The sequence below is a fragment of the Musca vetustissima genome, unplaced genomic scaffold (genome assembly GCF_032173495.1).
Source record: "Musca vetustissima isolate MV318-11 ecotype Yass unplaced genomic scaffold, APGP_CSIRO_Mvet_v1 utg4828, whole genome shotgun sequence".
In the NCBI taxonomy this organism is placed as follows: domain Eukaryota; kingdom Metazoa; phylum Arthropoda; class Insecta; order Diptera; family Muscidae; genus Musca; species Musca vetustissima.
The window spans coordinates 100,519-126,072 of NW_026879268.1; the positions used below are offsets into that span (position 1 = coordinate 100,519).

General features: G+C 33.2%; 1 protein-coding gene across 1 annotated transcript in view; it reads right to left on the minus strand.

The window, feature by feature from the left end:
• Window positions 1-25,554, minus strand: part of LOC133324081 (uncharacterized) — a 125,941-nt gene that overhangs the window by 62,781 nt on the left and 37,606 nt on the right. Inside the window, exons 2-3 of the mRNA XM_061532966.1 lie at window positions 22,458-22,509; window positions 6,114-6,713 (exon numbers count right to left, since the gene is read on the minus strand). Coding sequence (XP_061388950.1) covers window positions 6,114-6,713; window positions 22,458-22,509 — 652 coding nt within the window. The remainder of the gene's footprint in view (window positions 1-6,113; window positions 6,714-22,457; window positions 22,510-25,554) is intronic.

Consider the following 25,554-nt stretch of genomic DNA (forward strand, 5'->3'; position numbering starts at 1 on the left):
GTTTCTTCCAGAGAACCCTATGTTTTAAGTGTGGTACATGAATAACACTCTGCAGTGTAGATAAAACCGGATACTCACTTCTTCCACAAATTAACTCCCCAAAGAATATTGACCATTTGGTGCGGAGGTACCAGAAGAAGTGTATTGATATTGATTTTTGATAATATTCCACTTCAGGATTGTTTCAAATAGTCTTAAGCGGATTTGACCCTAATAGCGGCTGAGTTCTTGAGGGAATAAACCATTGCTATAGTCCTGTCAAGGTATGACCCTGTGTCTTGTTATGTTGAAGGCGTATATGCCATTGCACAATGGTGGTACCTTATCCAATCTGGAATCCTGCTATTTTTTTATATACATTTTACTAAATATTAAATATGTGTGTTCTTTTATTTTATTTAAATTCCTCCCCTTTAAAAATTACACGTCCGGATGGCGCCTCAAAACAAACATTCAAAAACAATATCGTATATTTATTCAAATAACATTTCATCCGAAAATTTTTGATTCCCAATTTCCCCTCTCTTTTGCCAAAGAAAACCATAATTTCATTTCATTGTTACAAATTCGTTTAAAAATTATTGGACCATAATTCCAAAGCAAAGTTGCAATATCCAATTGTCTGACTGTCGGCCTGCCTGCCTACCCACCTACCTGCCTCTTTAATTCTGTATCCTTAAGCCAACAAAATAGCTGTACTCTTTGAAATCGCTTTGTGTCTAATTTGGCCAATAACAAAATAACAGTTACAACTTATTTTTGCACATTTGTTGTGGTCGTTGGTTCGATCGACTGGCTGGCCTCCAAAAAAACTATAACAAATTTTGTGCTAAAATGTCTGGCAGAAATGGCAAATTTGTGTTCTTTTTCGTGGTAGAGAACTGTGTAATTTTGGCGGGGGTTGCTTGCTGCTGCAACATACCACAATTGAAGACCACCAAAATATTTATTTGATTGCAATTTCTTGTTTTTGTTGCTGTTATTATTGTTGTGGCTGATGATTTTTAAATTGCCTCAAACGAAAAGAAATATTATAGAACTGTTACATAAACTCTGCAACAATTGTAGCCAAAAACGAAAGACTTAGGCAACAAACTTGATTTGCTTGCTGTTAACAAAAGTATCCGAAAAGAGGGCACGCGCTCAGTGAACTCCACTTCACTTCAACTTCATCGCAACACTCAGTCGTTGCTTTGTTGTGGAATGAAAAATGCTTTGTAATAGTGCAACAACAACAAAACAAATAAACAATAATAAAAATCAATGCAATTGCATTTGAACTATATTTCACTATGTAACTGCATTTTTCTTCTACTCTACCTTCCTTTCTTCTTGTATTTTATATTTTATTGATGGCAATAAAGTCTGATGATGACAGCCTCCTCAACTACTTCAACAATGACCACCACTCATTGATTATTCCCGTTGTTATTGTTTTAACGTTCTTTTTCCATTTCTACTCCACTATTCGTAGAATATATTTTTGTGAACACAAAACCGCAATCAAATATAACGTTATTCTTATTTCTAATCTTATCTTCAGTGCTTTTCGGGTAGAGAATTCTTAGATTCTTTAAGATGTTCATAGAATCAAGAAAAATTGTTTATTAATATCATTGTGTGGTGCATACAGTACGAATTGGATTTGATGTATAGTAGATACATGTGTTCGGATATGAATTGATGTGAGGGCTATATGAGGGAGTATATCTTAGAAATGTATCTAAAAAATACGTTGTGAGAAACATGTATTAAATAGTGGATTTGATTGAGTTCTTCATTATTTGTATTAAAGGGGCCTACGAGGAGGAGTGGATCGAAAAGCTCCATTTTCGGACCCGGTCTAAGTTTGAGATATAATTTATAAATTTTTCTGGGGAGCGAGTCTTCACCGAAAAATAATTTTTTTATAGGGGAGCTGAATGAACAAAATGGGTGCTGTAATTACTGTTAGCAGAGTTTTATCCCCTACACCAAAAGTATACAAAGCCGATCGGAATATTTATATGAAGGCTATGTCATTATAAATTTCTATCAGGAGAAAACGAAATGTCATTCAGGTCTAGACATGCAATTATTTAGGACATTGACTTTACCGAAATGGGTGTGTAACGATATTTATCAAATAAGAACGTAAAATATCCAATTAGATCCTATTCGGACTCGATCTAGGATTAAGATGGATTTTGTTTGGAAACTGAAGTTAGTCTAGTCGAGGAAAAACAGATTTTTCAGCAAAGTGGGTCCTGTAAAAAATTTGTTCACAGTTGAATATCCTCCACCAATAGGTAGATATACAAACACCGAAAGTCGATTGAAAGCTATGCCACGGTAAATTGCTACCAGGAGAAAACCAAACAACAGAAACTCAGTTTAAACGTTTCGCTAGGAACTGAAACATAACGAAAATTTCACTTGATCTATCTATATATGTAGATAAATGCACTTAGATTCGGGAATGCCGATTCGTAATCTTCAAAATACTGAATCTCAGGCATTTTTGATGGAAAACATTTCAGAAATCTTCGAAATTTGGATAAACACCAAAAATTGAGGGTACTTTATATGAGGTTATACCTAAACGATATTGACCCAATTCCGTTGAAATATGAGGGGGTACCAACAGAAAGACAATCAAATAAACGGACATGAATATACCGACATAGGATTTAATCTTCTTCTTCAAGAGTTGTCTTTGGACCACCTAGTCATTGCGACAGACGGACGATAGAACTAAAACGACAAGAGTTTTTCACAAAATGATTTGGTAACAATTTACATTGGGTATTAATCTGCATTTTATGTGACCTCATAATGGTTAAGCCTAGATGGCGAAACCTTTAGAATTTTCCTTCAAAAATATTATTTTACAACCAACTGAAATTTTTTGAAATTTGATATGGAACGATATTCTGGTTTCTTTTCCCAATATAACTATCAATCTATCTATCTATTAGAAAATAACTAAGAAAATAAATTTCTTATATCCTTGTTTGACTGTAGTTTGAACTTGTTTTTCCGTCCATTACACTTTTATTGATTTTTCCATTTATTTCTTTTCCTTTCATTGCAGGTAAGTAATCAAGATTTATATTGGATTTGCTGATTGTCTACATTCTAATGATTGTGATTTAATATTAGAGGAAATGTAAGGAAATTCTTCATTTTGAAATTTCCTAATGAATTTCTGGTTATGGTGAGTAAAAGTCAGATACATTCTAATAGAATATCCACAAAATATTCTGGAAAGAATTCAACTTATATAGAATTAAATCAAAATTAACTACAAAATCACAAGGCATTCTATTTCTTATAGCTTTTACCAGGTCATGATAGTCCAATTTCTCCAGTTGCGTATATTTAAAATAAATCCTTATAAAGTATGTTAGCCTTGCAAAAAATCCAGATTTGTTCACATACTACAAGATTTTCTAAAATATTGAGTATTTGTGGGGAGGTTGTATCATATATTCCCTTCTATATGACATTTATGTTTTTATCAACATTACGATAATTTTTACAGTAAATAAAATAAAGAATGCCTTAATTGACATTGGGTAATCCATTCGTACAATATGAAATTTTGCGAAGTTTCAAAATTGTTAAACTCTGTGAAGGGTTGAATAGGATGTTATGTGTCAAATTAAATTGACTCTTTGTGGGAAATTCGGATGTTACGACGTTATTAAAAATGTAGTTCAAAAACTATCTTGTCCAAAAGTAATTCCCCTCACTTATACTAGATTTTGTTCTATCCTTAAATCACTTTTTGGTTTAACCAACATCTCCTACTTTTATTTTTGTTGTATCTCCTCCATCTTCTTCGTTATAATGATGCCAAATCCACTCAAAATAAGTCTGCTTGAGCCAGATTTTAATCCTGATTTACTTAACTTCAGAAGGTTTGCCAAATACAGGGTGTACACCTGGAAACTATTGAAGGTTGTATGGAAAAAGGGCTGTTATTGATCCAGTTTTAGGGGGTAGCTCCCATATAACGGTAAATCCCAAATGTCAGTGTTTTGGGGGAAATTGAACACGCTTTAAAATTTTCAAATTGGCTATTACTTGGGGATTCTCTTTGTTCGCATCTTCCAACTAAAAATTATCAAAATGATACCAAGTTTCAGGATGGATCCAATGCCAAATATGCAACGTTTTGTTGTATGATTTGTCATTTTAAAGGTGACTTCTCTCTATTTGCAAAAAAACTCTAGTAGTCGATTTTCACAATCCTCCCTAAATACCAATTTTTTATCATTAAAGAATTTTTGCAACGCAAGAAAAAGATAACAATCGCCGGACCGTATGGCGGATGCATTAAAACTTCACAACCAAGCTCCCGAAGTTTCTGGCGAGTCACTGTAGATGTGTGTGGCCTAGCGTTAACCAGGTGGAACACGACACCTCTCCTGCTATCTTCAAACGGTCCAGTTGTTAACAGTAGAGATTAGAATTTAGCGATTGGCCATATGAAAGCAGCTCATAATAAATAATCTTCCAGTCCCACCAAGTACATAGCAGAAGCTTCCTGGCTGAGCTTCCCTTTGAATCCAGCTTTGTGTAAATGACTTAAACCAGTTTTATTGCCGATTTTTAGCTCCTGGGTGATCATATCTCCGATTTTATCGACATTAATATTTTAACATTGGGTATATACCTTTAGTGGTTAGGGTAGTATATTTCAGGGTTGTCTCTATGTAACACTGCCCCCAATCATTTGATATTTTATTCAGTTTGGGAGCGTATTTCATCAAATTAGTTGTAATGTTATATTTTGTATTCTCTTTGTGCACAAAATTCCCATGCCCAATGTGGGGCACCGTTTAAACCGAAATGTTTCTAATTTTATATTTTGGGTTATCATTGGTTCGCAAATATTCCTACGTCGCAATTATTCCATTTGGGACTCGCATTTTTCGGTGTTGTAAGGATTTTAAACGTGTTTTTCAACCGTCCCGCTTCGTTTTCGGCACATTTAATGTCGTAGCCCAATGTTTCAACATTTTTTTCCTGGCAGCAATTTACCATGGTATATATTTGTACTTCTTTTATTTTTTTTATCAAATTCAAATACATCAGAACTACAATGTTTTCAAAAGTTAAGATATTCCCCATGTAGTGGAGTTTTTAGAAGTTTTCCCACATATTATTACATCTATACTCCTCTAATAAAATATTATTTCATATATACACAAACAGTTCCGATACACGAAATGTTTAGAATTGTGATTGAAACATTGGAAATTTCTCACGATTTTTTTCGTAGCCATTTTAAGTATTGAACATCAATGACTCAATCAGGTTTGAATTGTTCTCTTCTAAGAATTGAAACATCAACCACTTAGAATTGTGATGATTGAGTTGTTGTACTACAACACAACCAAAATTGTGCGATTTAATAGTCTATTCCCACATAATTATTATGTTCACTGTAAATTTGTTGTTTCATTTTTTTAATTATTTCATTTACCCTTCCCTAACCTGCTTAAGTATGTTTTCAGTTTGCGACGTTTAATGGCATCATTAAGCACTTTAATTAAGGAAATATGTATTGTATTATATTTCATATACATATATTTTGTTTTTGCTTTAGGCAGTTGCTATTTGTTTGCTTCCACTTTGTGGTTTCTTTTTACGAAAAAATTAAATCCCATACTTAAGATATTATATCTCCACTTTTTGGTGGCCACAATCAAATCAAAGTGATTAATGAACGGAAATGTTGTCACTATAGACGTTCTAATTACACAATTCATATGTGGTTTATATTACATGAATTGGCAATTTGAAATTAGATATACTGATTGGATAACATAATTCGGTTTTCTGTTCTCTTTTTGGACTTGAATTTGGTGGGAAAATTTACAACAATTAGAAATGAAAAAAAAATTATATTAAAGAAATAAAATATTTGTACCTCTAACATGAGATGGACATTTAAAATACCTAAAAATAATCGGAATTTTTATGTGGAAAAAGAGCCCAATATTTTCTTTCGAAGATTTGCTTTTCAATGATAATTCATAATACTAAATTACAGCCAATTCCGTTGAGTCTTCATAAGAATGTCAACAATAATTTTGAACTTATTAAAACATTGTTGAACTTACCCAGTCACAATTTCAAAGCCCAACATTTCCGAATCACATTCCTCGAAACCATTGACATTACCAACGGCTGCAGCAGCAGCAGGACCCGAACCATATGATGAACCAAATTGTGTTGCACTTTCAATTGTCTCGGCATCTTCAAAACTTGCGGTGGGGATTTCTTTCAATTCTTTTGGCAAATCTTCTCCTTGATTCTTTTCATCAGCATCATCATTCAAAATAGTTTGCTCAGGCAAAGAGGCGGCAGCAGTTTTTGAATTGTTATCCTCCTCGTCATTATTTGCTTCAATCAAACCACCATCTTCATTGTCATCATTCGTTGACAATTGTGTATCAGTTTTTGTATCCGCTTTCGATAACTCAGCGCCCAATGATTGATCATCACTTTTTAAAGGTAATGCCTCAGATTCTAATGTTGCTGCCTTCGTTTCGGACGCGGCATTATTTGTGCTGCTAGTCGATGTAAGGTCTAGTCTTGATCTTCTTGCTGCCTCTGTTAAATGTGGACTTAAAATCAAGGCACAAAGCAATGAAATGTAGACAAAATTTAGTCTCGTCAATGGCGACAACATTGTTGACATGTGTTGTTTATTATTGTTACTGGAATTATGAAATCTAAGTCGCATTATTGTTATATTGTTTGGTGGTTCTATTTTCTGTTCCTTTCCCTTTTTTCGTTATTTTCTTACACAACTTTTAGTTTCTTTGGAATTTCAAATGTTGACAATATTTTGTTTTTAATTTCTGAAAAGAGAATAAACAAAAGTAAAAGATTAGTATTTTGTAATCGCCAGTTTTTGCGAAGTCATATTAAGTAATTGTATATTATTTTTTTTTGTAGCTATGATCTCTTCCTATGTTTATATCTTTGGTTTACATGAAATTTGTTTTTTCGTTTCTTTAAATTTTCTGCTTTAAATTCTTGCTTGTTAATTATAATTTCTCAGTCTTAGAGTTAGTTTTGCTTCTTTACCAATTTACCATGCCTTTTTATTTGGCTCTTCTCATGTTTGTTGTTAATTTTTGTGATTAATGGTTTCATTAACCAGCCTATGGGAATTGTTGCTACCGATCATTTGTAATTTTTTACCTATGTAATTTTTATGTATGGCTTATTGGCGTTCTGTCTAATCTTTAGGGTATCTAATTATTACAGAGTATTAATACCGTATTTTTTAAAGCCAATTGATTTTTTTTTAGAAAATTGTAATGAGGTGTGTTATTCTATTCATCTATTCAGACATAACAATTTATGAACTATTTGTAAATATTTAGGAGAATTGTTAAAAATATTTTTTAAACATATTATTTTCATCTTTTAATTTTTTTGTTTTGTTGTGCTGATTTCCTTAAAAACGTTGCAATAACAATTGAAAAAGAATAGAACAGTTGAAAAAGAATAGTCAATACATTCCTTAAATACAAATTAGTTCAAAGTTTTCAGTATATCACTCCAAAAATCAATTGTGATACACGAGAAGAACACAACATAGAAATGGCAAGAGATAATGCCACCTATAGGAAGATGGCATCACAAAATAAGCAAGGACGCCAACCACTACACAGAAAATTGATTCCAGAAAACGATAGATGGCAGCCCCATCACAGCATATCCATCATCTATTTAGCTGGAATAACCAACACTGATTAAGGGAACCCCCCATTCTCGATTTTAATTTTGCAAGATTTTCAATGGGCTGGTAAATCAATACCATGCTTGTTAAGGTTTGTAACTTTGCACATATATGTTTGAAAATTTAAAAGAGAAGAGAGAATAATTTACAAAAAATTTTGTAACTGTTTTGTTGTTGTTTTTTGTAATTAAAAAGAAGTCCGTAATTTTTTATGGCGGGCATGATAACTCCTCACTGGAACATCGGAATACGAAAATTCCAACGGTTTTAGAAAGAGTACATGTCTGGCTCTCGTATGAACTAGGATTATTGACATCGCTCTAAAATTAACAAAATGGCGGACCTTTAAAAAAATATTTTTGGAAAATCGCCGATTTTTTACCAAAAAACAGAGTTAAAAAATAAGGAAGTTCTTCACCGATTGGCTTTATCCTAGTTCATACAATATCTATACACTCACAGAGAAATGTGTAAAAGTTTGGAATCGATTAGGTTATTAGTTTTTAAGTTATCGTGCCCGAGAAGCCCTTTAGCCATCACCTGATGCTTACACAATAAATCGGCTATATCTTCATGAGTTCTTGAGATTTTCACTTGAAATTTTGTAGGGACATTCTTGAATTAGTGTAGATTCGAATTAAATCAAAAAATTTTGACCCCGAGAATGGGGGAGGGGGGGTCCCCTTAATGCAATAAATACACATGTAATCGAGTAAGACGATGACGAGGACAACATATCCTCGTGCTTTTTCTGAGCGAAGATTTGTAAAGTCTTCGTCAACGATGATCCATACTACCTTAGACCATAATTGTAGTTTGGATATGACATTGAAACGAAAGCCCAATCATCCAGTAGTGCCAAGACCGAAAAAGCTAGTAAATTTCGATAAAATGTGAAGGTTTTAATAACTGTTTTCATGCTCGATTTTTGGTTGGAAAATGCCGAAAAGTGTGCGGTACCTTTATAAGGGCCTATAACAAGTCATAACCCCAGAATTTGACCGGCAGTAACATCGCCCAGGAGCTAAAAAAAGCTCGATGTTTGGATGCATCAAATTTCCATCTGCGAAGCCTTGGCCAAACGGAATGAGGTAGACTTATATCTTAAATGGATGGTGACTGGAAATGAGGAATGGACCACATACGATAACCATGTGCCAAAACCAGAACTAACGGCCAGGAAGGTTGGAAAGTAAATCCAGGGGAAGAACCTACCCTCCCACCACCATGCAACGCCATTTCGCCATTGGCTATGCGGCTTATAAGGCATATTGGTCTATGTGACAAAGATCGTATGTTGACAACTTGTATTCATGTCGCAGTTTATGCGAAGTTGCATCTGCGAATTAAATTCAATTTTATCAATGTTCGAAATTACGAGATTATTAACACTCTTATAATCTATTATTATATTACTGTGTTCAAGCAAAGCAGTATAGTCGGACGAGCCTGACCAAATGCCTCAGCTACCGCCAAACTGTAACGTTCTGCGGTGTATGACCTAGAGTGCGGCAAAATTATTGAAACAGTTAAAATATAAAGACCCCTTTACAAATGTTAATATATCACCCATAACCGACATCCCTCAATAATAAAATTAATATTAGAGTAAATATCAACCATCACTCCGGCTACTATTCTTGATCGTTTTAAACCGCTTAATATGACTGATCATCATAAACTCATTCATAATAATTCTATGGCCTGATTTCATTTCCCTTGTAAAATGACTTGAGGTTTGGCTCGCAGAGCGACCAGAAAACATGACCAAAAAATTTATTGATAATTTCATGTCCATCGACAGAATCGTAGTCAAATGAAAAATGTTGTTGATAGACAATCGGACATACATTGTTGTAACGTTTCAGATCAAGATGTGCCGTTATACCTAAAAGTGGGCTTAGGGCAATATTTCATGGTCCAACTTTTTTGTTTTGTCCAATTTTTAAACCTATTGTCCAGCTTTATTTGCGAATTACAAGCTGACAACCCTACCTGAAAATATTACCCTTAAATTTATTAATATTAATGAACAATATACAGTCTGTCTCAACAATGTAAACCCTAATGTGGCAACACTGATCTTGAGTATAGCTGGTATGCATTTTTACTTCGCCTTAATTACATTATTATCGCCTTAGTAATAAAGTGCCCTGACCTCCATGAACATACCTAGACGTACACCATCCCAAGCGTTTTTGCTACTTATTTTACATATTCCCATTAATATGCCGGTACTTACTATCAACTAAATGATGCGAACACCAAGAAGAGTAAAAATAACAATACGCATATTTTACACATTTATCTTTTTCTTTTTTGCAACATAATACACCGTTAATGATTATAATTATTATTATAACGAACTGAAACTTCTCTCTCCATTTTAGCTTCGGGTGAACATTTTAAAAAAGCATTTAAAAAATTACTTATTATATTTATTACCAGCACCAGTAACACCACTCACTACTGGCACTTCTGTTTTGCGTGAGCGTTAAAATATTTTCTGTTTTTTTATTTAACCGACCAGGTAGTCATTTTCGCATTGTGAACAACTTAATTTAAAACAATTTTCTAGTAGATTATGACTCTGTCAAAGTCGAAGATGAAGAAGGGGGTCCGCGTCCTACCTTTAGGCTGTTGATAATTGTTTTTCTCTGCGTGTGTGCGAGAGAAAAAACGTCGTCTTAAATGTTTTGCCAAAAGGAAAAATTTTACTCTAGAAATGTTATCTTTTTCGTTCTTTTATTTTTATTTTTTTACACATGGGCAAAGTGTTGTGTTGCAGCCACAGCCATTAGACCCTTTTTGTTGCTGCTTAAGAGGTTGTTAATGTTCATTGGCTTTCAGTTCGATTTGTAACGAAATAACGCACACTTTTCTCCAATACACTTGCAACTGATGGCTGGTGGTAGGGGAAAAATGGCTTTGTTAACAACAAAATTGTTGTCACTGCTGTCATTGTTGCAGTTGTGTTGCGTTGCATTACCTTGCCTTCTCTGTCTCTTTGGGTGTCATGTTACGTTTGTGTGGGCGTTTTCAATTTTTTCTTTGGACTTGTCTGCTGCATTTCGCTTTTTGCGAAAACATAACCATTAAACATGTTAGTTTGTCGCAGACAAGCCATTTATATCGTTGTCGCATAGACTTCTCTATTTCTTCGTTGGCGTACAAAGCCTGCCTTACCCTACCCTTTGTAATTTTTCATTTAGAAGCTTTTCACTTTTCACTCTAGCTTCGCTTTAGTGTAATCATTGTTGCTCCTGGCACAGCTGCTGTCGCTGCTGAGATTGTCATTATAGAAGCTGTGCCATTATATATGTGTTTTTTTTATTTATTTTTAAAATGTCTCTTTTTCCTTTTTTATTTAGTTTTTTTGTCTTCTTCTTCTTAAGAAGTGACTGTCGGCTTACTTAAGATAGTGTTAAGAAAGCACTTTGTTATTATTGCCAACTTGTATGAATGACAGTAGTTACACTCGAGGAAAAATTTTGGCGGACTCCTCTGATGATGTTTAGGAAATAACAATTAAAATTGATAGCCTACCAGACAGTGAAGTTTTACTTCGCCTTTGATTTTTGTGCCAATGGTGCTCATTTTCAAACAAAAACGTACTCGCATTGGCCAACAACTAGCTCTGACCTAGAGTGTTGTAACCGACATTGCCTTTTTGACTTATAGCTATGACATAGAATCCAAAACTAAATTATCCCAACTGACCGGAAAAAAAAAACTTTAAAAATCCTTGCTATATTAAAATCATTTAAAAATCAATGTTAGAAAAAAATCCGGTGAAAAAATCAAACTTAAATATTAGGTTGGGGAAAAAGAAATCCATTATTTTTTCGGCAGATGGCTGTACTGATAGATTTCTCGTATAGTATCGATCAAACAATTTTAGATTTATGCTCGTTGGAAGGGTGACATTTCGCAGTAAAAAATATTTTGTTATTTTTTGTTTGGCAGAATTGTGAATGGAGTTTATAGTTCCGATACTGTCGGTAGATTCCGCTCAGGAATTTTGTATGTTAAAGATGCACCTCGCACAGGTAGACCTGTCATCGAAAATGTCGAGAAAATCGGAGAAATTATCGAAGTTGACCGGCATGTTAGCAGTCGAAACAATCGGCCATAGCTGTTCTTTATAATAATCCACGCCTAAAAAATATTCTTTGTAATAATCCACGCCTAAAAAATATTCTTTATAATAATCCATGGCTAAAAAATATTCTTTATAAAAATCCACGGCTAAAAAATATTCTTTATAATAATCCACGCCTAAAAAATATTCTTTATAATAATCCACGCCTAAAAAATATTCTTTATAATAATCCACGCCTAAAAAATATTCTTTATAATAATCCACGCCTAAAAAATATTCTTTATAATAATCCACGCCTAAAAAATATTCTTTATAATAATCCACGCCTAAAAAATATTCTTTATAATAATCCACGCCTAAAAAATATTCTTTATAATAATCCACGCCTAAAAAATATTCTTTATAATAATCCACGCCTAAAAAATATTCTTTATAATAATCCACGCCTAAAAAATATTCTTTATAATAATCCACGCCTAAAAAATATTCTTTATAATAATCCACGCCTAAAAAATATTCTTTATAATAATCCACGCCTAAAAAATATTCTTTATAATAATCCACGCCTAAAAAATATTCTTTATAATAATCCACGCCTAAAAAATATTCTTTATAATAATCCACGCCTAAAAAATATTCTTTATAATAATTAAAAAATATATAATAATCCACGGCTAAAAAATATTCTTTATAATAATCCACGCCTAAAAAATATTCACGCCTAAAAAATATTCTTTATAATAATCCACGGCTAAAAAATATTCTTTATAAAAATTCACGCCTAAAAAATATTCTTTATAATAATCCACGCCTAAAAAATATTCTTTATAATAATCCACGCTAAAAAATATTCTTTATAATAATTAAAAAATATAAAAATCCACGGCTAAAAAATATTCTTTATAATAATCCACGCCTAATAAATATTCTTTATAATAATCCACGGCTAAAAAATATTCTTTATAAAAATTCACGGGTAAATAATATTCTTTATAATAATCCACGGCTAAAAAATATTCTTTATAAAAATCCACGGCTAAAAAATATTCTTTATAATAATCCACGGCTAAAAAATATTCTTTATAAAAATCCACGCCAAAAAAAATATTCTTTATAAAAATTCACGGGTAAATAATATTCTTTATAATAATCCACGGCTAAAAAATATTCTTTATAAAAATCCACGGCTAAAAAATATTCTTTATAATAATCCACGGCTAAAAAATATTCTTTATAAAAATCCACGCCTAAAAAGTATTCTTTGTAAAAATCCACGGCTAAAAAATATTCTTTATAAAAATCCACGCCCAAAAAAATACTTTATAAAAATCCACGGCTAAAAAATATTCTTTGTAAAAATCCACGCTTAAAAAATCCACACTTGAAGCAAATTTTTTTAGAATGTCCATGCTTTAAGAACTTCCCTTAAAAATCCACGTTTGAAAAATTCTTAAAAAAGCTACGATTAAAGCAAATTTTTTAAAAATGCTTCAAAAAAAATCCATGCGTGATTTTTTTTAATCTACGCTTGAAAAATTCTTACAAAAATCTTCAGAAAAATTGGTTGGTAGGGTATGATAACTTCAAAAGTTATCTAAAAATCCTTGCTCCATCAGCCCTTCCAAATTCTATACCGCAAATTTCCTTCTAATTTATAATCCTCACTTAATATTTTTTAAAGAAAATCACCCAATAACACTAAATCGTTTTAAATGTGTTATACTTTTTTCGAGTGTATTATTCCCTACAAACCGACTATATATAGCCATTGATACATTATTTTGCTGAAATGTTTAAACGCAAAGCCTTCTGAAAGAAATCTGCAACATTAACACTATTGATACACTTGAAGGGTGAGGCTGCAACAGCAGCAACATCAACGACAACTACAACAAAAAACTAGACACCAGACTTAAATTGCATGCCATGGAACGACAAGTAGACGACAACCTACAACATGATCAGATGACACAAACGTACACACATGAGATGATATGAACATTTTTTTCTATCGCAAGTACACAAGATAAAAACAAATGAAAAAATCGAAAATATCTACTAGACATTTTCAGGAAAAAAGGTAGGTAGGTAGATTTCTCATAATTTAGAAATTGAAAGTTGTTAATTCATCGATTGAAGACAGAAGAAGAACGATCGAACGAACTTGAATGGAGGGAGAACTTCTTAGGGCGAAAATGTATGTGTTTTGAAGAATTTTTGCGTAGGTTTCGTATAAGATATACAATGGTAGGTATGATCTACAATGATAGATATACATGTTAATGTATCTTTGTTTCCAATAGATATGTTGTACTTTGATATAATTATCTCATGATACAAAACATTTAAAAGCTTTTTTTCCTGTATTATCATTAAAGTTTCCAAACAAGAGATAGAGCAATTTTATTCACTTGTTTTGCCTTTATGAATATATTGATAAGCCTTGAAATTTAAATTTTTATTATGTGTTTTGCCTATTTAACCTTAACCAATTGTCTTCATTTTATAACATGCAACATATGTTCGTTCTTTGAAAAAGAAGAAGCCACCGCAGCTAACCTTGCCTTGCCTATAACTTGTTTATTTATTGGATTGGATACTTTGACCGGGCAAGACATTCTACCTATAACAAATAGGGAAAATACTGTCACTTTGCATAATAATTTAATGGTAACAATTTAACAATAAGATTTGAAATTTTATTGCCTAGATTTTCGTAGGAATAACAATGGTGAATAAGAGCCCTTTTTTGCTAATGTTGTTTAGAACGAAGAATAACATTGATATTAGCTGTCGGATCATAATCATATCCACATTTTTAGTGGATAACAATTTTGATGGTGAAGAGAGTTTTTACAAAAAAAACATGGTTTTATTATGAGTTTCTGGGTATTTCCACATGAAAATCAACCATCATGAATTTATATCAGAAATTATAACGAAGAAAGTGACAAAAAACTAAATATATTAACGAGATGCACAAAACATTCTCGAATATTTAGGTGTGAGAAAGCTATGTATAAAGTGGGTGCCGCGCGACCTTTCTTTGACCAAAATGAGACGCCATCATTCCACCCCGAAATGCAATTGTCAGCCGAACCTGGTTCTCCAAAGCATAGGAACCCAACAGTCAGTTGGTAAGACTATGGTTACTACAGTTAAGGATAAGTGTGGTAATATTTGGACTATCAAGAGCGATTATCAAATTATTTGTTCGCCGTTTAAAGAACGAACGCCGGAAAGCGGCAGAATTTAAAGAAACGATATGCAGGTTTTCCAGGACAGGCCATTGAGTTTCGAATTTCTTCAACATCCACGGTATTCACCAATCTACTATTTTCTGTTCTAAAATCTCAAAAAATACTCATTGGGATTAAATTCAGTCTCGACAGTAAACCGAGTGGCCTGGTCTAAACTTGAACTTACTTAAAATTGGCTTGCAGATTTGTGTTTAAAAATTATAGTGTAGAAAATTGTATAGCCTAGCATTGAAAAGGACGGCAAAGCTTTCACATGTCACAGAATAAAAACCTCGAAAAATGTGAATACAAAAGAAAATGTTGCTTCACCAAGTCAAAAATCAGTAAAAATATGACAACAATTTTAAATTTGGCTTCAAATTGCTTGTCGTTCCCTGTAATCTCCAAATCTGGTTGCCAGTGATCTCAGATTTCAATACGACGAATGGGATGTGATCACCGAAACTAAAATGGTACTGACAAGATTTTAGGGGGTGGAAAATTCCTATGCCACAAATAGTCATTGAAAAAATATTCACTTATAAATCAATGCCTCAAATAGTCCTTGGATAAATTTTACTTAAAAAAAATCCTCAATAGTCCTTGAAAAATATTCTTCAATAAATCCACACCTGGAATAGTTTCGAAAAAATATATAAAATCCCAAAGAGAAAAATTCGTCATATGTGGTCAAAGTTCGGATACATGGTGTTATATTTTTTTTGCTGGCGACCCTTGATACTTATATTGATAGCTTCATATCTTGATTTTTAGGTATTGTATATATATTTTGAGATTACATTTATTCAGTTAAATCGAATGAAGATTTTTTGTACAACATTTCGTCCTTCTAACTCGATTCCTTGTGTGTCCTTTTCGTTCTTAATTTATTAAACCCGACTCCAATTATCACAAGATACCATTTTTTCATCCTCACAATATTCCACAAAAATGTTAAGTGGGGTCCTCAAAGATGAGAAATCGATATTTAAACGTTTTATTGGTATATTCCGGTCTATCCATTTCTTGTCACTATAACCCTATATGTATGTACTGCAAAAAATTATGTATATATTTCATATTCTGTATAACTTCAAATCACGATATGAAGCTATCTCTTCAAGTATAATAGGATCGCAAACAAACAAATTATCACATCATACAAAGGTCTTTCATCCCCAGTATGAATTTTCCACCACCAGACCATGTGTGTCTAACCTTTGGCCAGACCAAACTCTTTATATTCTCCACCATTAGGAACTTAAAATAATGATAATTCACAATTTCGGACAGTGACTGTGCCTAAAATTAGGCAATTAGACCAACATGGTTTTTACCTCAATTTTATTTCAAACTACATAACAGGGACCGTGGGTCTACGTCGAAACATGAGCCTCTATTGACTCTGGAATGCAAAATGTCAACTACGGAACTTTTATATGGAACAAATTTCTAATAAAATGACATCTAAGTTAATTTTCCTATATTTTTTTCCAATGTCATTTTTTTCAAATTTAAGAAAACAAATCACAGACCGGCACACCCGAAAAAAATCAACCAACCACCGTCATCATCAACAAATAAACGAAACATTCCATAAAAAGTCATAAATTTTAATGTTTATTGTATGCAACAGAAAACAAACAACACGTTGCATGCATGTAATTTGCCAAAGTAAATATTAACGAATGGAATGGGCGAACAAATAAAAGAAAATATAGAGAAAACACGAACAAAACAAAATTAAGAACCTACAATTCACAAACTGCGACTTTGTGAAGAGTGATAGTGGCGGAGGGGTAAAAAAAAAAACATTTGCTCCACAAAGCAAGTAGTATAATGCTGTTGCATACAACACACAAAGTCCAACTCACTAAACAAACAATACAATTTCTGGTGGACAAACAACAGAAAAAATTCAAAATCTATAGGACTATACCGATATGCAGGATGCCAACGATGATGCTGTTGAAGGAACTATAGAATGACGGTCAGAAGAATTGCTCCACAATGGCCAAGTGGTATGGTTATATATATTTTTTTTATTTCGTACTGCCCTTAGAAAAAACTACTTGGAGTTCGTTCTATATGTAAAATATTTCAATGCACACAGGAAATTTACATTTTTTTGTTTACCAATGGAAATCAACAATTTGACGACTTCGTACCTCGAAGGATGATGACTAATAAAATTTAATAATACATCTTTGTTATTGTTTATGACGATTATTTGTTTTTCCTTCTATGTCTGAGTGAGTTCTTTTTTCATTGACTTTGTGTGAAATCGTTTAGATAATAAGAACAAATGAATGGTTAAAGGAAACGCATTATTTGCTAAAGGAATGCATTCATTATCGGGAGTACTAAATGGAAATGAGGAATGAAAAAATGTGTGTGATTTTTTTCAATGGTTAAATAAACTACTGGGTGGTAATATTTTTTATTCGATAAGATTTAAGAGAGCTGCAGAATATATGATATTTGTAAATTTTTTTGTTTATTATTTTTTAGGCTATACCAATAGCTATGGATTTTTTAATTTTTTTTTTTCGAAAGCTACCAACAGCCGTGAATTTTTTAGAATATTTGTAGAGCTATATTTTTTTCAAAACCCATTTTTTCATCAAAGACGTGGGTCTATCAACAGGCGTGGATATTTAAAAAAATTTTTCAGGAGCTACAACAGATGTGGATGTTTAAAAATATTTTTTCAGGGGTTATCAACAGGCGTGGATATTTAAAAATATTTTTCAGGGTCAAATTCAGGTTTTCATTTAAAAAATATTTTTAGAGTCAAATACAGGTTTTCAGGGTCTTATAACAGGTTTGCATATTTTAAAAATATTTTTTTAGAGTCAATTTCAGGATCTAGTAAAAGGTGTGGATTATATTAAAAAATCTGGGTCTATAACGGTACCACCTATCTGGGTCTATAACGGTACCATCTGGGTCTATAACGGTACCAGAGTGTCTGTATTGAGGTATTTCGTTTTACCAAATCATATCCTCCATGTAAAAGTTCCGATAAATTTTAGTTATTTTGAATGTCCACCTTATGGAGGGTATAAAAAGATGAACTTTCCTGCAGTTTTCTGTGGAAATCATTTATGTATGTAATTTTAAGCCACTTATGTGCTCAACATATGTATGTAAATCTCATGAAAATTACCTCAAAACAAAAGTAAATCTTAAGGTTTATTTTCATCCGTTGGACAGCCGTACCATGAACTTGAAAAATAGTGTAGTACAAACGAAAGGAAAGAAGGAAAAATACCGTTGGCGGTAATTTGATACTCGCCAGACTCGATGATGCTGTCGCTGCTGTTGGTGATGATGTTGGCAGTAAAAGTGGCACCAATCTGAGACCACATAACACCCTCAGCTTGTAATGATGCAACACATTGCAAACAAAACGAGAATAACAACAAATAAATGGACAATTGAAAGTATCAAGTGCAATGGTAAATGATGCATGGCGGGATAGCTGGCTAGCAGGGCATCACATTCACTTGAATACGTTTTAACAACTACAACAATTTGCACCACAACTCCGTGGTTCAACCGTTATAATTGTTGCTAACAATTGTTGGATGTTGTTGCTGTTGTTCTTTGTTGTTGTTCCTTACAAAGAATCATGAAAATATTTTAAATATTTTGTAATGGTAACAACTATACCATCGCTAAGTCACACCACCACCTACCTAGGCCGACGCCATTAACTTCCAGTAATCGAGGCATGGTAATTTTCTTATTCATCATGTGGCGGCCATGGTTGTTGTTGTTTGTGTTATGTTGCATCATCTAACTAACTATGTTAGCAAACACACAAAGAAGAAAAAGAAGGAAGAATAAACATTAGCCTTAACACTGATGGTCGATCTTGGCTCGATGTACTTTTCCTCTTTTCTTCTTCTTTATCTTCATGGTGGTGTTATATCTCTTTCAGTTTTAATGTTTAACTTTCGTTTATATGGCCAGAAGTAGGAAAAGTGATATCATGCTGGGTAATTTTGTTGTTGTTTCGAAGTTTCCTCAAGAGAATAAAGGTAACAATACCAACAACAGCTAATATCAAAGTTTGTTTGTTTTAAGTTTTCTTGTGATGACTAGAAAACATACAACAACACCAACAAACCACTCTCTTATGTCACACTCTTCATGTAAGTATTAAATTTAAGATGGTTTCTCCACGGCTGACTGGTGGCTGGCTAGCAGGAAAAGAGGAAGACTTTCAGATCTTTATAATGGTTCACTTTCAACTATAGTCTTTCCTGGTTCTAGCAACGATGATGATGATGCCCTAGGGTAGTAGAGTGCAGAAAATTACATTATACATGGCCAAGATTTAATAAAAAATTTAATAGGGAAGGTAACCTAAAAGGTGTACTTGAAGGTACCCTCAAAAACTTCAAAATCCTTTCAGGGCTAAAATTAATTAAAAGTGAAGAAATCGGAATATTTCCAATGGTTTAATTATATTATTGACTTATTTTCGTTTGCTATCCTTCCCCAATCATTTCCCCCCAGCATCCTAGAACAAATTCTCTAACATGTTGATGGCGCCACAAAACGTTTACTTTGATTTTATTTTTTATTACCCTCTTCCTATGGTTTCTCGCTGTTTCCCTAAAAAACAAGAGTATATCCTCTAGCTGGGGCGAGTTCAAAGTTTTCCCAAAAAAGCTGTAACAAATCAACGTGAAATTTTTACATCAAATGCCAGACGACTAAAACGGCTATAAATTTCAACATGAAAACCATGAAGAGTACTTTCTCTAGAATAGAAAAAACAGAAATGAAAACACGAGAACATATCTAATGGAAGTAATAGAAAACAAGCCTGTATATTTTCATATTTTTTCAAGAAACAAGCATATGATGTCATTGGGAAAAATTCTGGCCTTATAGGACTTTATTTAATATGCTTCGTAATGTCCAATTTGCACAGTTTTTTTTTTGTATGATTTGTTGCCATTTTAAAGATCACTTCATAAAACCACTCTCACATAAGTCCTGCTCTCTACTTGCAAAAAATTCTAGTAGTCAATTTTTACAATCCTCACTAGATACCAATTTTTATAATTAAAGACATTTTTCAATGCAAGAAAAAGATGATAATTGCTTGATGCCAAGTACGGACTGTATAGCGGAATCATTAATACTTCCCAACCAAGCTCCCGAAGTTTCTGGTGGATCTCTGTAGATGTGGCCTAGCGTTGCCCTGGTGGAATACGTTTAAAACAGTTTTATGGTCGATTTTTAGCTTCTGTTACGACTGCTAACATGCCAGTCAACTTCGATCATTTCTCCGATTTTATCGACATTTTCGACGACCGGCCTACCTTTGCGAGGTGCATCTTTAACATTAAAAATTCCTGAACGGAATCTACGAAACCAAAATTGCACATTGCTGTTATTGTATTGGAACCATAAACATCGTTCATAAAATGTACCGATTTTTCTCTTACTTTACTTCTATTTTAACACCCTGTAACTCACAACTGAATGCACCAAAGAAAACCCGGTTCTGGCAGAAGACGACCCCTATTGTTTCTCGTAATAATGGGTTAATATTTAAGGGGACGAAATGAAGCAAACACTTTATTTTTGTCTGTTTTCTGGTCGCTCTAGATGCCACAATTAAGACCCGAACACCACGCAATTGTACACCAGGAAGGGAATCTAGCCAAGGAATAAGCATGACTGTTTTTATGAAGATCGGTCAAGATTAAGTGGGCCAAGTGGACCCAGTTTTTGTGTGAAAAATTACAAAATGTACATTACATGGCGTATATATTTTCTCCCGAAGAACATAGACCGGAGAAGTTGCGAATATATCCAAGAGGGGTGGTTGATCTTTAAATTGATACTAATTATAGTGTTGTATCTACTCGGATATGGAAGTTATATTTAAATATTTGCATGTGTTCTGATATTATTTATTAACCCATTATCATACTAGAAGGCGAAAATATAGCGCTGGACCGATAAAAATTATTTTTTGTCAGGTTTTCTAATCTGTCTAGAGGACATAATTACAAGCCGAACATCACAAATTTTACACAGAGAAGGGGATTTGGGCTACTATTAATCGAAAATGGCTGATAATTGATAATGATCGGTTAATATTTTTGAAGTGTATGTACAATATGAATATTAGATCGAAAAATGCCCAGACTCGGAATATAGATCCGCAGAAAGTTAAACTCTTGGTAGTTGTGTAGGTTTGCATAGGGTCGGTCGGTCTGTCCTACTATTATTTAGCTGGATTGAGATAGAACATTTGTTTCGTAAGTCGAGCTTATTTCCAGACGCGTCGGTCTTGTGCACATCTCCAATTCGAAATATATTCTTCCACTTGATCCTTCCATCGAATTCCTGACCTTCCCCTTCCCATCAGTTTGCTCGCTTTTATATGCCTTCTGAGCTGGGGCATCCTCATCCATTCTCACATCATGACTTAGCTAGATATGTATGACTATGTCGAATTCCGAGAATAGATGGTACAAGTCGTGGTTCATTCAAAGGCGATATTCACCGTCGACGCAGATCGTGTCATAGATCTTTAGGGGAATTTTTCTCTCAAACATTCCAAAAGCTGCCTCATCTATTGCGCAAGTTACTATGCTTCAAGCGTCTTGTAGAGTGTGAGTTTGGTCTGGCGAGAGGTGGCCTTGCTTTTGGTTTTAAGTTCAACAATTACTAAGCCATGATTTTAAAATATATTTTTACAAACATATTTTCAGTGTGTTTTTTATATTATTTAAAAATTGTGTTTTCAATTTAAAAATGACGTCCAGTTTTCAAGATTGTTAAAGAGGGGGTTCTCAATTTCGGAATCGATCTGAGTACAATTTTTAAACCATTTTGGAAGGTATCTGAAGAAATAGACTGCATTTCCGTAAGTAATCTGGGTTTGGTAAACATATTATTTGAGTCGTTTATTTTGAAAGTGGTTTAAGTCCATTTTTTCATGTTATTTAAAAAAAATTAACAATGTTGACGCTCTATGGAAGGTTTACGACAAAAAGTGGACCGAGAAATCTAATTTTCGGATTTATAGAATGGTTAACTAACATATTCGTATTCGTTTTATATGATATTTAAAATTTTTCAAAATATTGACCCTTTGTGGGTACCTGAAGAAGAGGACCGGACTAATAATCCCCACCTTCGAATATCATTTGTGTGTGATGTACCACAAGGAGTGATCTCATATTCTGCCAGCCAGCCAAATATTTCAGCCTTATGGAACAATTTTCTTCACAAAATAGTTAACGGAGGGACATTTCTAAATCGGCATACAAATTTATTTTTTATCAAGAATATAGCGTTCTCCGTATTGATGAGTTTATTATTTCAGACTTACCGCCTAATGGAAATAATATATTTTTGTATAGTATTTAGATCGGTTATCATACCTGAAAATATAACAAAAAGTAAATGTAATTAGTTTTATTGTATTTAAAATATTTATAAATATAACTTATATTAAATTTTTTTTAATGTCCATGACATTTTCAATATTTGCAATTAATAATAATTTATGTTTAAACTTTGTTTGAAATGTTGTGTTCTAAAAATATAAATATATCCAATAAATTAATTTTTCTTCCCAAATATTTATGATGTCGTCGACAGTTTTTTAATAGCAAAATGTTATTTCACAAACTGAAGACCACCAACATTCCAATTATTAGATTGGCGACTGAAAGTCACTCACAACACTCATCATACTCTGAGCTTTGTATGAGATAGAATATAAAAAATGTCCTACGCTTGACCATAAATAAATCCACTCGAGAATGTGCTATAACTATTCATGGCGATGGGCTGACTTGCCCTAATATATCTCAGCTGCTTTGTGGCTGCCACGCACATGGCACTTGATGTACTACTGCTACTATTGCTGCTATGCACCTTACCTTCGTCTGATGTACAACTAATATATCGAACTTGGTACAACAAAATGATGTAGCATCATCATGCAATATGTACTCTGGTACTGGTGATATGCTTTATGTATCCTGTCATATTTGTTTGAGCTAGTTTTTTTTTTATTTTCTTCTTTTCTATTTGTAAAACAAGTGATGGTCGAGGTTTCATAACTTCATGTACATACACATAACATTGTGAGCCACATAACCTAACCCTGTGTTTGATTTAGAAACCTTTAAGAAACTGTCATCAGCTGCCTGTTGGGTTAAGGTATTTTGTTGCTGGACTAGTGGTGTGGAGTCTTACTCTAGGATGCTACAAGACAATGTAATAAATTGTAGCCACTCCTGGTTGGCTGTTGATGTGTTGTTCATACCAGTGTTTACACTTGTAGTCTCTGGAGTGCGTAGAATAAACCTTTAAGTTTGTTGTTTTTTTTTTATTACTTTTTTGCTACGATTTTTCCTTTAGATTTTTCTTTAATTACCAAATATGTCATAACTAAAAAGGATTGTCATCCAGTCAATGCGTTGGTTTCTTCTTCTTATTTTGTTCTGAAATGGAAGTGACTAAAGTGGAGTAAAAAGCACTACTAGAAGAAGAACAGAACAATGCATGGTAGTGCTGAAAAAGCTGATTTTCACACACGCATATTTTGTTAGGATTTAATGGCATTGCGGTGCATGCTGCAGAAAATAAGGCAATATTAGAAAAACCATAACAAATTAATTAGGAATTGATGTGTGGAAATCTCTAAGGTAATAGCTAAGAAAAAAAAACTGGGTTATGTTAAGAACTCTAATGAAGGTACTATAGTTCCAATTAATTGTTTTATTATAGCAAATATTTTTTGTGTCTAACAATGGTCAAGCAACTGCAGTTGTGGCTGCCTGAAATGGTGATGTCAAGTTTTTTTTGCGCCCTGGCCTTTTGTTGAGATTATTTAAATTGTTTTTAATTGTAATTGGCACTTGAGGGAATGGACTGAAAAATGGAAGACATAAAAGAGGTACACGTTAGGTCGAAGTTTTTGTACCCTTCACTGTGTTGGGAAATAATAAAAAAAAATTCACTTTATAGAGCTTCAAAAATTTGAATTGATTTTGAATTTATTTTAATCTGATCTATATTAATTATGTATTTTTTTCTTTTCGTTTCAGGTATGTCCACCATTTCATTATGAGTCATTTCCATATACGTTCAATTGTAAGTCATAAATATTTATGTGTAGAATTAAAACAGTGTAAAAAAAGTGTCAGTCGGTGTTGCCGACATATATTAGGTTGGAAAGTCCTCCTCTCTATTCGCAAAAAAAATCTAGTCGATTTTCACAGTCTTCTCTAGATACCAATTTTTTATCATTAACCCTTTCAGTGTTTTTGTCATTCGACATTTAAAATTACTCTCTTCCTTTGCAATTTTTCGGTTATCCTATGTACCGTTACAATTGATGTCTTTGTTTTTGTTGAAAGACAGACAAAACTGTCCGAGGGTTAAAATAAGAATTGTTTTTTTTTTCTAAACTCTGTGCCTTCATATGATTTTAAGTACAAAATTTTAGATTTTTATTCCGACAACATTTTTTTTGTTGACACTGAAAGGGTTAAAGAAATTTTGCAATGCAAGAAAAATATGATAATCGCTTGGTGCCAAGTCCGGACTGTATTTCGGATGAATTAAAACTTCACTGTAGACGTGTGTGGCCTAGGATTGACCTGGTGGAACACGACACATTTGCTGTTGGCCAATTCTGGTCAATTGTAAATGGTTTGAAACAGTTTTATGGTCGATTTTTAACGGTTACGACTGCTAACATGCCGGTAAACGTCGATCTTTTCGACATTTTCGATGACCATCAAAACTTCCTAACGGAATCTACGAAACCAAAATTGCATATAATTGCCTGTTGCAGTATCGGAACCATAAACAATATTCACAATTTAAGCCGATTGGCTTGCTATTTCGCCTTTGTCAAAGAAAAACTGTAAAATTTACCGAATTTTCTCTTTTTGGTCACGTCCATTTTTAACACCCTATAACTCAGAACTGAATGAACCAAACTAAAAATAGCTAAATAATTTTGTTACTGCGAAATGTCACCCTCCCAACGAGCATAAATCTGAAATTGTTTGATCGATACTTTGTGATTTAATGGATTTATTTTTACATTTTTTTCCGGGAAATGAGAGGGCAGACAGGGCCCTACCATCGGACTTGCTCTAGGATTGGTACAGATAATAGATTGTGCAAAGTTTAGTTCCAATCGGACATTCCATTTGCCTGATATTTGTTTTATAAATATTAAAAAATGTTTACAATTTATGGGGGAGGTCCAGGCAGCACAAATGTTCGGCATAAACACACGTCACTCTAGACTCAATTTGGTACGCTGTACAAATTTTAGTCTCAATCGGATAATTACACTGTGTGGCAAATTTCAATTTTTTGATAATTACCGGGAAATTCCAACAGATTATGAAAGAGGGGCTAAAAAAGAAGATACGTGTACCGGCGTTTTGAAAGTTTAC